This window comes from Pelophylax lessonae (genome assembly GCF_965119305.1).
Source record: "Pelophylax lessonae genome assembly, chromosome: 1".
In the NCBI taxonomy this organism is placed as follows: Eukaryota; Metazoa; Chordata; class Amphibia; order Anura; family Ranidae; genus Pelophylax; species Pelophylax lessonae.
The window spans coordinates 161,332,956-161,349,050 of NC_138768.1; the positions used below are offsets into that span (position 1 = coordinate 161,332,956).

Genomic DNA, 16,095 nt, shown 5'->3' on the forward strand with positions numbered 1-16,095 from the left:
CCATGCTCTTCTGCCAAGTGGCAACAACATGCTATCCTGCCAGAACTTCCATCACTAACCTTACCTTATTCTCCGGTCCAGGCCGGACCAAATACCATCTGTTGCTGACACCTGCTGCTACAACAGGTACAACACAACGCTGAAGTGACAATGCAAGTTTTTAAAGTTTTTAGAGACATCTGTGAATTAGGGGGACCCTGCTTACATGGGCGCTGATAAATAGAATTCATATTTACATGGTTGTCAGTGTAAGGAGTCTGTTTACATGGATATGGTTCAGCAAGGATCAATAATTTACATGCCTAGTGTATGTTAGTGTGGTCATCTTTCATAGCTGCTGGTGTCTGTGAGAAGTATATTTACATGGTTGCTGACTATTTGGCTGCTTGTGTGTCTTGAAGGATCTATTTACTTGGCTACTTGTGAGGAAAATGTACATTTGCAATGGTACTGGTTTGCTTAAAGAGGAGGAGGAAGGGCTGCTTATATGCTACTGGTGTATGTGTGTGTTTTTTTTTAACATGGCTTCTGTAGCGGGGGGTGATCTATATTTACTTGGGGGTGTTTTTTGAGGGGTCTATATATATGACTTCCAAGTGGAGTCTTTTTACATCACTCCTGATTTGGAGATATTTACATCACTACTCAGGATTGACTATTTACATGCCAACAAGTGAGGAGGGAAGATGCTGTATACCATGGACCCTGATGAGATAACTTCTGCTACCTTACAGATCATGGTTGCTAATAGCTACTGGGGTGACACTTTGTCACACTCGGGTAAATGCAGATTTGATGAAGGTGACAGAATGTGCTGCTAGTGGTGATTCTCTTGCTGATGCTGATTTGGATATGATGCTGGAGAAGAATGGGGTTATGTCTTAACTGAATACAGGTAAAACTGACACTGTTTAGATAATGTGTACCTTAAATCAAACCCACATTTTGTTTATGCCTACAATTTTTTAGACACCTTAAAGCAGTGGTCCTCAACTCCGGTCCTCTGGGCCCACTAACAGGCCAGATTTTAAGTATTACCTTGGGGAGATGCAGACTAGAATACTGCAATCACTGAGCAGCAATTGAGATCACCTGTGTGTAATTTAGTTATCTTGCAAACCTGGCCTGTTAGTGGGCCCCGAGGACCAGAGTTGAGGACCACTGCCTTAAAGCACCCTTCAGTTTTAACTCCTATTCAGTACATTATTTCTCAAGGACTTTTAGATCCTTCCAATTTCCCTAATGTTCCCCATCTGTCCATGCTCCCCCCCCCCCCCTTCCTGTCCCGATGAGAGGTTTCCAAAATAAGAGGAACTTTCCCCAACAGGGACACAAACAGAAATAAAAGCCAATACAGACTCTCACCGCATTTTCACCCAAAACTAAAACTAAAACTGTTGGAATTGGGCTTTTAGATGTATGAGTATAAACCTGTAAGACTGAAAGTGCTATATTTGTAATCTCAATTCGTATGCTATATTTGTAATTTTTACAGAAACATTTTACTAAAAACACATTCCTAAATTGTTTTATACCAACACATCTCAGACAACTAATGTATTTTTTTTTTCTTTAAAGGTGTGCTAAAGCAAGAGGATAGCTGGGTCAATCTCTAAATATTTTGTATAGCTACATTATGTTGCAGTTCATATTTCCTGCTTCAGCTATTCAGCATATGCGAGTTTGACTGGCATATTTTACATTTGTGCACTGATTAAATACTGTAGCTCTGACCTGCAGCAGCTGAGAAGATGAAAAGGTGCTGAGTAACAAATGAGACAATGATGCAGCATTAGCAACATGCTCTTGTTAGCCCAGACATGAAATGTAGCAGGTACCGAGGTATGGCATGATGGAAATCAATCGGAACAGTACTATTTTATTTTGTTTTACATAAAATAATTTAAGCTACGATGCAAAAATATGGGTTAAATCTTGTGTTTTTTATATGCTAAATAAAAAAAAATAAAAAAAAAAACAGAACACAAGGCAGATATAATAGGATTATATGTTCAGCTAAATCCGCTGTTTTTTTAATGCAAATTGTTAGACAGTTTCATTATGGGTTTTACTTTTTTAGGGTAGATGTAAGTGGGCCGGGAAATATTTTGTTTGTTTGAGATATATTATGATTGCCTGAATATGACTTGGTATCAGCCTCTCCAATCTCTGTACATCAGCATCAGACCTTGTCTGAGTTATTCCCTGCATCCCCTGTCTTGCACATGCTCACGGTCACCATATGTGTTTGTGTTTTCAAACATAACCAGTGTGCTACATCACCCACCACTAATCCACCAAAATTCTCACCTGGACAAGCTAAACTACACAGCTCGGTTGTGACCCATCTCAAATAAGTTCATGACCCAGTTTGGGTTACGAACCATAGTTTAAGAAACATTGTTCCAGTTTATATTAACTTATAGCTAATAAGAAATGTAGGCATCAAACGACTACATTAAACTATTCAATGGAGGACTCACCCAGTAAAGCAGTGGCCCGCAGGCCAGATTTGGCCTTTTGCTTGCCTTTATCTGGCCCTTGGGGCACTATTCTTTCCACTGACACCAGTGATGGGGCACTATTCCTCCCACTGACCCTAATGATAGGGAACTATTCCTCCCATTGATACCAATGATGGGACACTATTCCTCCCACTTACACCAATGATGGGGCACTATTCCTCACACTTGCACCAATGATGGAACACTATTCCTCCCACTGACACCAATGATGGGACACCATTCCTCCCACTGACACCATGGAAAGCTATTCCTCCCACTGACACCAATGAAGGGACGCTATTCCTCCTACTGACACCAATGATGGGAAACTATTCCTCCCACTGACACCAATGATGGGAAACTATTCCTCCCACTGACACCAATGATGGGACACTATTTCTCCAACTAACACCAAAGATGGGACACTTTTCCTCCTACTATAACCAATGATGGGACACTATTCCTCCTACTGACACCAATGATGGGACACTTTTCCCCCACTGACACCAATGATAGGACACTATTCCTTCCACTGACACCAATAATGGGGCACTATTTCTTCCACTGACACCAATGATGGGGAACAATTCCTCCTGCCGACACCGATGATGGGGCACTATTGCCCCCACTGACACCAATAATGAGGGACTATTCCTCCCACTGGCATTAATGGCAAATGGCAATTCCTCCCACTGGCACCAATGATGAGGGGCAATTCCTCCCAGAGACACCAATGATAAGAGGCAATTCCTCTAACTGATACCAACAAACAGGCACTATTCTTTCCATTGATACCAAAGATGGGGGGGGGGGGGCTGAACGCATTTCCTACTCTCACTGGCCACTTTACGGCCCCTCTAAAGTCTGAGGGGCAGTAAACTGGCCCTTTGTTTCAAAAGTTTGGAGACCCCTGCAGTAAAGAATCAGAAGGCATTCATGTTGGAATGGGCAAACCACAGGTTTACTGGATTAGTAAAGCACAAACGTATTTCATCATGTGCAATATCTGTGCCAGTTACAGGTAACTGTTATCACTGAACTATTATAACCTCACTTAAATACCTGTCCTTAACAGCAGTCTCCAACAGGCCTCTGACCAACCACAGGTCCTAGATGACATAACGCCTACCAATTAAACACTGGCAAGGTAAACTCTGCCAACAAAGCAATGATAAGAAACAAGAGAGAGAGATTGCCTGGAAACTGCAGGAAAATACATAAAAAAAAAGAAGTTACATAGTTAGTGAGGTGAAAAAAGACACCAGTCCATCCAGTTCAACCTATGATGAGCGTGTGTGTGTATATGTCAACAGTACATTGTACACCCCTGTATGTTATGGTCGTTAAGGTGCCCATTTAATCGTTTTTTTAAGCTATCGATGCTCCCTGCTGATACCACTGCTTGTGGAAGAGAATTCCACATCCTTACTGCTCTGACAGTAAAGAACCCTTTACGCAGTTTAAGGTTAAACCACTTCTTTTCTAATTTTAGTGAATGGCTGCGTGTCTTTTTAAATGGTCTTTCACTGAAAAGTTTGTTCCCTATGCTAGGGTCGCCAGTACGGTATTTGTACAGTGATATCATATCCCCTCTCAAGCTTCTCCTCTCCAGAGAGAACAAGTTTAATGTTTATAGTCTTTCCTCATAGCTGAAGTCCTCCAGTCTCTTTATTAGCTTTGTTGCCCTTCACTGGACTCTCTCCAGTTCCCGCACATCCTTCCTGAGGACCGGTGCCCAGAACTGGACAGCATACTCAAGATCTGGCTGAACCAGAGTCTTGTAGCATGGGGGAATTATCATTTTTATCACTGGAGTGAATCCCCTTTTTAATACATGCCAGTATTCTGTTCGCTTTGCTTGCAGCAGCTTGGCATTGCATGCCATTGCTGAGCTTATCATCTACTAGGACCCCCAGGTCCTTTTTCAATGCTAGATTTCCCCCAGAGGTTCACCCTCTAGTGAGTAACTTGCGTTCATATTTTTGGCACCAAAATGCATTACTTTACATTTTTCAACATTAAATCTCATTTGTCATGTAGTTGCCCACGCCATTATTTTGTTCAGGTCTTCTTGTAAGGTTTCCACATCCTTCGTAGAAGTTATTGCCCTGCTTAACTTAGATTTGTCCGCAAATACTGAGATTGAGATGTTTATCCCATTCTTTATATCGTTTATGAATAAATTAAACAGGATGGGGGACCCCACTTTCTACACCAGACCATTCTGAGTACTCACCATTTATCACCACCCTTTGGACTTGCCCCTGAAGCCAGTTTTCAATCCAGGTACTCACCCTATGATCCATACCTATGTACCTTAGTTTGTATGGTAAAGGTTTGTGGGGAACTGTATGAAATGCCTTTGCAAAATCCAGATACACCACATTTACAGGCCTTCCTTTATCTAGATTGCATCTCACTTCATCATAGAAAGTTAATAGATTGGTCTGACAAGAACGATTCTTCATGAATCTGTGCTGATTACTACTAATGAGACCGTTTTTATTACTAAAATCTTGTATATAATTCCTTATCAGCCCCCCCCCCCCCCAATAGATTGCAGACTGTTGACGTTAGGCTAACTGGCCTGAAGTTCCCTGGCCTTTTTTAAATATTGGTGCCACTTTGGCTTTTCTCCAATCAGCTGGTACCATTCTCGTCAGTAGACTGTCCATAAAAATTAGGAACAATGGTCTGGCTATTACCTGGCTGAGTTCCTTAAGGACCCTCAGGTGTAAGCCATCTGGTCCCCGTGACTTAAATATGTTAAGTTTTTCAAGGCTATTTCTGAGTCTTTCTTCTGTTAACCATGCTTCCTGTGACATGTTATTAACATTAACATAACAGTCTAGGTTAATGTATCCCCCTATTTCTTTTGTGAAGACCGATGAGAAGAATTTATTCAGAACCTTTGCCTTCTTTCTGTCCTTTGTTGCCAAATTCCCTTCATCATCCTTCATGGGGCCAATATGTTCTGGCTTCACTTTCTTACTATTTATATACTAAAAGAATTTCTTGGAATTTTTTTACTCTTTTTCGCTATGTGACTTTCGTGTTCTATCTTAGCTTCCTTGATTGCGCGCTTACATTTTTATTGCATTCTTTGTAATGTTGGAATGCTGACAATGACCCCTCTGTCTTGTATTTTGTGAAGGCCTTTTCTTTTGTTTTTATATGCATTTTTACGTTTAGCCACCCAGGGTATGGAATTTGTTTTTTTTAATCATACTTACCTAGCTGGATGCATCTGTTCCCCCGCCAGCTCTAACACTGAGAACTGAGCGATCAAACACCGCCGATCTCACCTCAGTTCTTAAAACTCCATGAGCAGAGAGCTGGTGACATGACTGTCAGTCACCGGCTCTCTGCCCTGCCCCCCATGCTAACTGGAGTGCTGAGCTGTGGAGGGGGCTGGAGTGGGCGGCTCAGGCTCTCAGTGGGTCGCTGAGAGGCTGAGCCGGGTGTTGGTCCCAAGACCAGCTCTGTTACATCAGCCGACAGTGGGCTTCCACCCACTGTCTGTTAAAAACTGGACACAGGAGTGCAGAACTAAGTGCAGAACTAAGTGCACTCCTGTGGTTCACAGGAGAAGTACATTCAAACAAGATTTGGCTGTACTTCCCCTTTAGGGACTGATCCACACTGGTCCAATTTCAGATGCAACTTGAGTCGCACAGAATCTCATGACAAGGAAAATCATATTATTTTCAATGGTGCCCATTCACATCAATGTGACTCCATGTGGCACAGTTTTGGAGAATGTTCTTGTACTACTTTGATGCAATTTACAGTGGGATTTGGCCCCATAGAATATGTAAACTACATCCAACATGCAACCAAGGCGCAATAGAGCTGCACTACAAAGTCACACCGGAATCATATCAAAATCGCATTTCAGTAGTGTGAACATCAAAGTTTATATTAGATTTTACAGATTTTGCATGCGTATACTTCTTATCCTACTATTATATGCAAGTTTCATTTTCAGTTTTTCACTGGTGACTTCTGCCTTCATTCTTAAATGTACCGTATATGGTTGGATCTCATTGCTCTAGCAATAGGAGGCAACCTCCATCACATGCATTGGTCTTTCCTCAGTAATATACCACCCCCAGCACACAGATTGGTCTTTCCCCAATGATTTACCACTTCCAGACACAGACTGATCTTTCCCTAATGAGATGCCACTTCTAGTAAATAGACTGGTCTTTCCCAAATAAAATACCACCTCCAGCACGCAGATTGCTCTTTCCCCAAAGATTCACCATGTCCAAACACAGGCTGATCTTTCCCCAATAAGATATCACTTCTAGTATATACACTGGTTTTCCCAGAAGAGATACTACTTCCAGTACACAGATTGGTCTTTCCCCAATGTAATACCACTTCCAGTAACTCCCAACACACAAATTGCATATTAACCACTTTACCACTAGAGCATTTTGCTGTCTTATGTCTGGGCCACTTTTTGTGATTCGGCACTGTGCGACTTTAACTGACAATTGCGCGGTCGTGCGACGCCATACCCAAACTAAATTGACGTCCTTTTTTTCCACAAACAGAGCTTTTTTTGGTGGTATTTAATCACCTGTGCGATTTTTACTTTTTGCGCTATAAACAAAAAAAGAGCGTTTATTTTGAGAAAATAACAATATTTTTCACATTTTTTTATATGAAATTCCCCCCCAAAAAAGATGTAAAAACCATTTTTTTTAAATTTTTGGCCAATTTGTTTTCTGCTACCTATGTTTGGTAAAAAAAATCACAATAAGCGTATTTTGATTGGTTTGCGCAAAAGTTATTGCGTTTACTAACAAAGGGAAAGATTTTTGTCATTTTTGGTGTTTTTTTTTTTAACGCGCAATGGCGGCGATCTGCGATTTTTTTTGCGGGACTGCAACATTGCGGCAGACAGATCAGACCCTTGACTGACATTTTTGACACTTTTGGGGGTACCAGTGACATTACTACAGTAATCAGTGCTATAAATATGCACTGTTACTGTAAAAATGACACTGGCAGGGAAGGGGTTAACTTTATTGGAGAGGGAGGGGTTAATGTATGCCTGGTGCTTACTGACGTGTGGGGGGGGAGGTGACTGAGTGAGACAGGGACAGATCAGATGTCCAGCTATGCTGAACAGTCCGATCTGTCACTCCCTGTCACTGAGGAGATCCGCCCGCTTGTGTGGATCTCCACACTAGATCCCCGACGATCGGGGCAGAGCAGCGGCGATCGCCGCTGCTCCTCCCCTGGCCCGACTCCCACTGTGAATGAAAACAGCGGGAGCGTGCCTCCTACAGGGGAGGAGTCTGACGACGTAGGTCTACGTCGTCAGACGGGAACGAGCCACTTTGCCGCAGTACTATTACAGTACTTAGCGGTAAAGTGGTTAAACAGTGTTTCTACCCACCGACATTGTTCAGACACACAGTCTGGAGGTTCAGCACTCGAGGCTCCCACAGACAGTTCAAATATTGGACAATTCCTTACAAAAGTAAATTTAAGAATCACCAGAGAAAAAATAAACAGCTTAACAGGCAGTGCTAGCAGATGCAGGACACGCAGCAGAGAGGTGCCCCCCCTCCCCCATTTTAACACCAGCAAAGTATGTGCATTAACCCATTAAACCAGTGACCAGTCTGCAGTTTGTTTATTGTATCTCCCCAGAGATCACCCCCATAGAATGATCTCTTCAATCACCTACCCCAGCAATAAAACTCTGCACCACTCCACACATCCCTAGCGTCATCAACGCTGTTCCTGTACTTCATGATGCAGGCTCTTATAACCTACTTCAATATATATATTTTTCCTTTTTAACTTCCATTGTCCCCTTTTCCAGTAACATACTCCTGTTTTGGTTATAATATCCTCCTGATCACCGTCACAAGACATCAATGGAAATTACATAGTGTAAGATTGCATGCTATTATCTCCCCGTCGCCAATGATTGATATAGTTAATGGTTTGGGTATGCTTGAAAGGTTTAAAATATTTATAACAAGATACACTGGAACTTCCCCTTACTTTTTTTTTCTCTTTCTCTCCCCCTTTTTTTGTATATGCTTGTGTTTGTTTTTGTTTATATTTTTATGTGTTCGATTTTGTTTTTGTATATTGCATAATGTTGGAAAATCAATAAAAATGTATTAAAAAAAAAAAAAAAAAAAAATCACTGTCACAACCCACAATATTGCTGTAAACTTGCCACCTCCACTGTCCCAGAATAACCAGCTTTAGTTTTAGGGGGCCATTTCTGAACTCTGATTTTTACCTCTGTTCCTCCTTTGTAAAACCCTCTTTGTGAATAGCTTGGCTTCCATGCTCCTATTTTATAGGTACCCAGCTTTGTAAAGCCATGCATCATGAGACACACTTCCCTGACCCTGTCATTTACATGTACAGCCATATTTTACAATGTTTTTGTTGCTAATTATAAGAAGACCAGTGCCTATAATTTGTGAATCAAATGACTAATTTTTCTACTTATTGTCATACTATTCCAATACCCCTGCACATATTGCCCCCATCATATCTTCCACACTCCTCTGCACACAATAGCTTAATGTCATACCGTCCACTGCTATACTTTCCACCCTTCTCTCCTGCACATTCTGCCCCCATTATAGCCTCTGTTTTAAAGCTCGTTTACAGCTTGCTAAAAATATGTAAATATTTGAAGGTCCATAGCCTGGCCACAGTTCTGCTTTAAAAAGAGTTTTCAATTTCATGTTTTACACTGTCAAGTAAAGGGAGGGGGTGACATCATAAACCATAACCTCCACCAACATCCGGCATGGAGTCTTGATCTGATTCCTGAAGGAACAGATTAGCAGAACAAAGCTATGAAGGTGAATATGGGTGACCAGGGGGGTAGGTTAGTATGAGACTGTTACTTTGCTCTTAACCTCCCTGGCGGTATGATTCTTTCGGATTTTAGGTGCTGAAAGCAGTACCATTATTTTGCATGTAATTCTTGTGAATGATCAGCCCAAACCAACTGTACACATTATATATGTATATATATATATATATATATATATATTGTGAGGGGACTAGCTCGGTGGCGGGCGTGGATGACCCCATTGGGGGGGGTTCGTTACACAGGGAAATAGCTGAGAAGTGGTTGCAAACAACAGTTTGGTTTATTCATGCAATTTTCTTCACACAAGTGCAAGCGTCAAAAACATCCAAAATAAAATAAAACACAAAATAAATCCTTGCCACTGTGGGCGGCTACCTTCTCACACACAGGAACCTATCTAAGGAAGTCTGTCCCCAACCTACTGTTGGGCAGACTTTGCTGATCCTACAGCAGACACTCAATAGTCCATGTTTTTTTTCTCTTCACACAACAAATGTCCATTGAACATGTCCCTTTTCTCTTCACATTGAACATGTCCCTTTTCTCTCCACATTGAACATGTCCCTTCCCTCTTCACATAGAACACATTCCATTGTTTTTTCTCTTCACCCAGCAAATGTCCCTTTTCTCTTCACATAGAAATAGTTCATTTATTTCTTTTCACATAGAAACAATCCCAGACCTCACCTTGAGTAGTCTTCACACTTTTTACCCTCCTCAGCGCACATCGCTTCAGGAGGCCTTCCTTCTCCCATGCTCACACAGCATCGGGAGGCACACATCTGACTGTCCTCCTCTACTCACACAGCGTCAGGAGGCAGCAATCAATAGGACTTCCTCTGGACAAATTATAGAGGCCTTAATTTCCTCATTCTGAATAGCTGAATGGTTTTCAACTTCTTTACACCTTCCTGCTGCCTTTGCAGCCGACACCCTATAGTAATTGGTGAATTGTCTAAACCAAGCAGAAGTGTATCTTCTGTCTGTGACACCACTCACAGATTTTCCTGACTTCCTGTCACTATATATATATACATATATATATATATATATATATGGGTGTGTGTATGTATATATATATATATATATATATATATATATATATATATATATGCATACATAAAAAGTACAGTAAAACGTAAAACTGCAGGAAAGGGCACTGGGGGGAAACTAATGTGATTTTTTTTTATTTTGCATTGCATCAGTGTGTTTGGTGTGTTTTACATTTGAATTTGCCGCCGATTCCCCCCCCTGCGAATGTCACGTCGCAGGAGACGGAAGCTTGGTCACGGAGAGGATCGGGAGGAAGATCCGCCATTAGACACCGTCGGGACACATCGCTGGATCCCGGTGACAAGGTAAGTGACCCTGCTTACAGGATCCAGCGATGCTTCTGGCGGTACCCCGAGTGTGGCTCGGGGTTGCCGCTTTTGGCTCTGAAATTTAACCCTGAGCCACGCTCGGGAATACCGCTAAGAAGGTTAAAGAGCAAAATGACAGAGTCTCTTTATAGTGTTTATAGTCATTGTCAATGTGGTCCTTTTTTGGCTGAATTAGGCTACAGTCTCAGGACTATGAGACACATGCAGATATAGATAGCCAAAGGTCATATTTTTCCCCAACAAATCAGCACCAGAGGCATCCATCACACTTTTCTGTATTAGCTAAACAGAACCTTGGTCCTCAAGGTGACAGCTCCTGTACCATTTCACAAGCAGAGACACCAAAGTGTGTCTAGATTTTTATTTATGTGTATATCATTATTTCAAATTGTATTATCAGTGTTTCTTTAAAATAGTTCTTCTCTAGGTGGAGGCTATATTTTTAAATAATGCAGGCCAGTTAATACACTTGAATGATATCTTTTTATTGCAACTGGAAAAAATACTGCATAGCTAACAAACTTACACATTAACTCATCTAAACTAAGTGTATGTTAAAAAACAATACTTTTCAAGAATTTCTGGTGAGAAATATTAGGGTGTGAGATGATTCAGATAAATGGCTCAATTAATTGAATTGTAGCAGACTCCATTGCACTGAATCAGAGCTGTGAGCTCTTTATTAAAAGTGCTGTTCTGTAGCCCATAACCTTGTTCCTTGACTCCTCTCTAGTTTCCAATTTAAACAAGTCCCCATGCGGCCTGCTCTAAAGGCCTTTGTCTCCCTGTCATTGTTAAAAGAACCGAGGCATCCTGGAAGTGTGAAATCAGAACTCATGAGTTGAACGGTTCCCCCGGGAACACTGTACTGCTCAGAAGGTCAAAGTCATGGGCTGGACCATCTGAAAGTGTCTGATCGCCAGTCTGTGACACAGCGGGTGGGGGGCAAAGGAGCTAGAACTTAACACATCTTAATTAAAGCCCACAGACAGCAAAACAGACTGTTTTTAAGTGGGCTGTCAAACAAGACTTAGATTTCACCCTGCTAATGAATGTGAATCTGCTAAATGTTAAACCATAAGCTAATAGGGATGTTCATAAGATAATTGTTAAAACAGCATTATATCTTCTTTTGCTGTGTCTTTATTCTATATTACAATCAGATTTCATGCTCTATTTGTTTCTAGGTTGTTATGTTCTACAAGGTTATAAAAGAAATGAAATTTACATGAGGAAATTGTAAATAAGTACCACATGATAATTTATTGTCAAGGAAAAGCCTGAAGGTATGTGGAGTGGGTACATCTTTTAGCAAGGAACCCCAAAATCATACCAATCTGCATATCTCTACAACTATATTTAGTGAAATGTATTTCTTCTCCAGTTTTATTAGTGTGATTTCTACCATACTGAAGATACATAATAAAATTTCAAGGTTTAGAGAAAAGAAAATGAAACCAATCAAAGTTTATGAAAATCTCAATTTATCCTGCAAAGGATTAACTAGTAACCCCCTCCCCGCTCCTGCTATGCTGGCTGGTTTGACATGTGGTGATCTACTGATTGAATGACATAATGCCAGGCATCTCCTGCTGGCAGAAATACTACACAATGAACCGTCCTTGAAGTATATTGTGAAATAATTCACCACTGGGCTTTTATAAGTAAAAAGCAAAAACACAGGGGCAGTATCTACCTTCTCCACCCTCAATGTTTTCAGCATATAATTTGTTCTAGTACTACATACCTACTAACTTTTTGAGATAGAAACGAGGGACACCTATTAGCAAAAATTTGTAGGCATAAGACACACCCCCAGTCACACCCCCTTAAAGGATAATTATACAAAAAAATTATTAGTTAAATCCACAAGTGCTTTTTTTTTTTAACCACTGCGATTCGCTATACTGACTTTTGAAATTTACCAATTATAGAAATTTAGAAATTGGATGAAAGGTGTAGCACAGGGGAAATATTTTTTGAAAGATAAATAGTGCATTTCATATCCAACTATATGGATCAGACCAAAAAGAGGGACAAATGAGGAGGAAAGAGGGACAGAGGGACTTTGTTCCAAATCAGGGACAGTTGGGAGCTTTGGTACTACAGTTACACTTTATCAGTGCTTAACAAATTAAAATATATTAAATAATGCCTGAAGAGATTTACAATCTAAGATAGATGGGTGGCAATGGCTGTGAATGTTGAGAGACGACTGCTAGGTAATTGCTAATAGTAGGAAAATGGAAAAGCAATTTTAAAGAGATGGGTTTTGAAAGAATATTTACGCATCTTAAAAAGAAAGAAAGACACTAAAGAGAATTCTACAAGTGTGGGCTGGATGAAGTTATGGGTTATGGGAAGTTTAGCAGATCGGTTGACAAGACAGTGTTTTGGAGGATATTTGTGGATTAAGTCAGAGATATAGTGGGAGGATACACTGCACATATTCTGAAGGTAAATAATAAGTACTAGAACTTAACTGATGGTTAGAGTGAAAGACACTAAAGGGACTGACAGAGAAGGGAAGCACATAAAGAGTGGTAGAACACATAGGGGTTTATTTACTAAAGGCAAACAGATTATTACCTTTGCAAGTATGGTTGTACTCATTTTTCCCACAGATTAGTGAATGCGGTGAAGCTCTGCTAATGTCCATCATCCAATCATGTGCAAGCAAAATGCTGTTTTTATATTTTTCTTGCACTTGATTGGGTATTCTTTACAAAGTAAAGCTTCACAATATTCAATAAGCTCTGGGGAAAACTAGTGAAACTGCACTTGCAAAGTGCAGTCTATCTGCTTTTAGTACATTACCATGATAGTCTTGTCAGTTAATGACTAGACAGGATGAATTTGCAAAAGACTAGCTGAGGTAAAAAATTAGGAGGCATGGGGTAATTTTTTTGAAACATAGATATGCTACTAGAAAAATAGAGGGGGATCTATGTGCTGCCAATCTGGTATAAGAATAGAAGGGAGTCTAGTTTGAGAATTTTGACTTTCCTAGGATCATTTATTGTAATCCACTAGGGGTAGTGTGGTTTATCAGCGCCAGTTCATTTCTTATATTATATTATAGATATGCTACTAATTGCAGGAAATTGTCTCTTACCGGTAATTCAAGTAGACCCGTCATAACAATTCACATATCATATAAAGCAATGATGCATTTTTCATCATACCAAAAAAGTCTCTTTCCCAATAATAAACATGCTATAAGACTGGCTAGGCAACCCAAGTCACATGATATCCAGCTACCAATCTTTCGTGGAGAAAGGTTTTTCTTTTAGTCAGCAGTAATTTTAGAGAATAAAAATGCTAAAATGCTGCCCTCATTTACATAGAGAATCACAAACTAAACCTACAAACAAGATTTTTTTTACATTAAAACACTGATTCAGGTTAATATAAGGCAAAACTAGCTTCAAGCAGGTTAGTGCAGTTTAGAAGGAGCTAAACTGCAGGTCAAATGCATCTGTCATCAACCTCTGAATTATCTTAGAAGTATTTCAAACTGATTTCAAATGCTAGTTGAATGTACCTGAGAGTACACTGCATTTGATCAAGCACACAAGCCTTGGGAGTGTTTCACTTGCACATCTAATTAAGACTTTTAACATGACTAGCCTAACCTGAAATCTGTTCACTACTACGGTTTTCATGCCATACATACAACTTATACTGCCTTTATTGAACAAGCCTATACCTTTACTAGATCAACATGATTGAGAGTGTAGCTTACAAAAAGCAAAGAACGGAAAGAAGAAGAGAGAGCCTTCATTACATTACAGGAGATATATTTTTTGTTCCCATTACCAGCTTCTCAGTTATGGCATGCAGGGGAGAATTGGCCTTACAAAGAAGATAAACTTCACATTTTCCATAAAATATGATTCTACATTTTCTTAAGTTATCATGATTTCCGAGCAGGCCTGTATTTACCATAATGGCACTTGTGGGCCTGCGACTAAGGAAATGGGATAAGGGGGTAATGCCAAATCTCAACAGTTATAAACTGATTTTTTTTTTGCTGTTCTCTTGACACCTGTGGACATTTATGGCTAAACTCAACAAGCGCACTTTGGACGGTAGTGTGTGCTGGGGGATGTTATTACAAAGGCTCATTATAGGCCACTGCTCCTTTTTTAGTTTGTCCATCTGTGCAGTTAAAAAGTAGTTTTGAATATAACATCTTTTTTTTTTTTTTTATTAACATAATTGCATGATACAAGGGCCAAAGTTTGCACAAAATGGCATCATCATTCTGTTGTGCCCAGCACAATATAGTGATTCTGATTTGCTAAAGGAGTTGAGACTATGCACACAAAAAAGAGTGAAAATTCACTTCAATTATCTAATTATGTTAAAAACAAACTTTTGTTCATTTTATCTGCATACGATTGTATAATTGAAGTGAATCACTTTTGTGTGTGAACATTTTTACCACCTTTAGTAAATCAGTCTCAATGTCTAAACACAGTTATAGATATGCTGTGGCATTAGATATATCTGCTTGGCTATATACTGTCATCAAATATACCACTATATCTTTAAAAGATAAAATCAGTAAAATAAATAAGACAATGCCAATGGCTTTAAAGTGGAAAATTCACAATACATATTATATTATAACTCTTATTCTCTAGACACAATAAAAACTCCATTATCATGACATGGTTTTAATTAAAGCCCCCCCCCCCTCCCTCCCCCCTTCTTCCAAGAACCCTTTAAATAAGCATCAGTAGAAGATACTCCTGGTAGCCTGTCATCTTCTGAATGTCATTGTAGCGCACTGCGTGCCCCAGATGTAAAAGGTAACAAATAAGTCTCATCAAATGAATCACAGAAAAACAGTTCACTCTTTTTAAATTTTAATTAAGAGCTGTTTGGAGAATATATGTAAATGTAGTGACAAGACATTTTGTACTGCGGGATCTTCTTACCAGTGACATCAGCTGCCATCAATCCCTCTGCTCTTATGACTTTCACTTGAAGGAAGCCCACATCATTAAAACTGCTAAAGGATCTCATAAGACTCTGCAATTAACAAAAAAAAAGCCAAATGCATTATTAATGTGTACTTTTTTATTATATCGTTTAAACATAGATAATATTTGAAAGACAATACCAAAGAGGACAAAATCATTATTTTCATATGTGTGTTCTCAAAGCAACATTTTACCTATTACAGTTAGTCCGAGACTTGTAAATGCATGGGTCAAAAAAGTACAAAATGATTTCATTTTTTAAAAGAGCCAGTTGTAACAATAACAGCAGCATATTCCAAGCACAGAAAATTGCATAAGCAGACAGAAACATGGTAAGGTATTTGATGACA

At 39.8% G+C, this 16,095-nt stretch overlaps 1 protein-coding gene across 6 annotated transcripts in view; it reads right to left on the minus strand.

Annotated features, from left to right (window-relative positions):
- Positions 1-16,095, minus strand: part of MCTP1 (multiple C2 and transmembrane domain containing 1) — a 1,122,980-nt gene that overhangs the window by 455,711 nt on the left and 651,174 nt on the right. For all 6 annotated transcript variants that reach the window (XM_082247658.1, XM_082247657.1, XM_082247659.1 and 3 more), the window contains one exon: positions 15,701-15,794. In XM_082247658.1, coding sequence (XP_082103784.1) covers positions 15,701-15,794 — 94 coding nt within the window. The remainder of the gene's footprint in view (positions 1-15,700; positions 15,795-16,095) is intronic.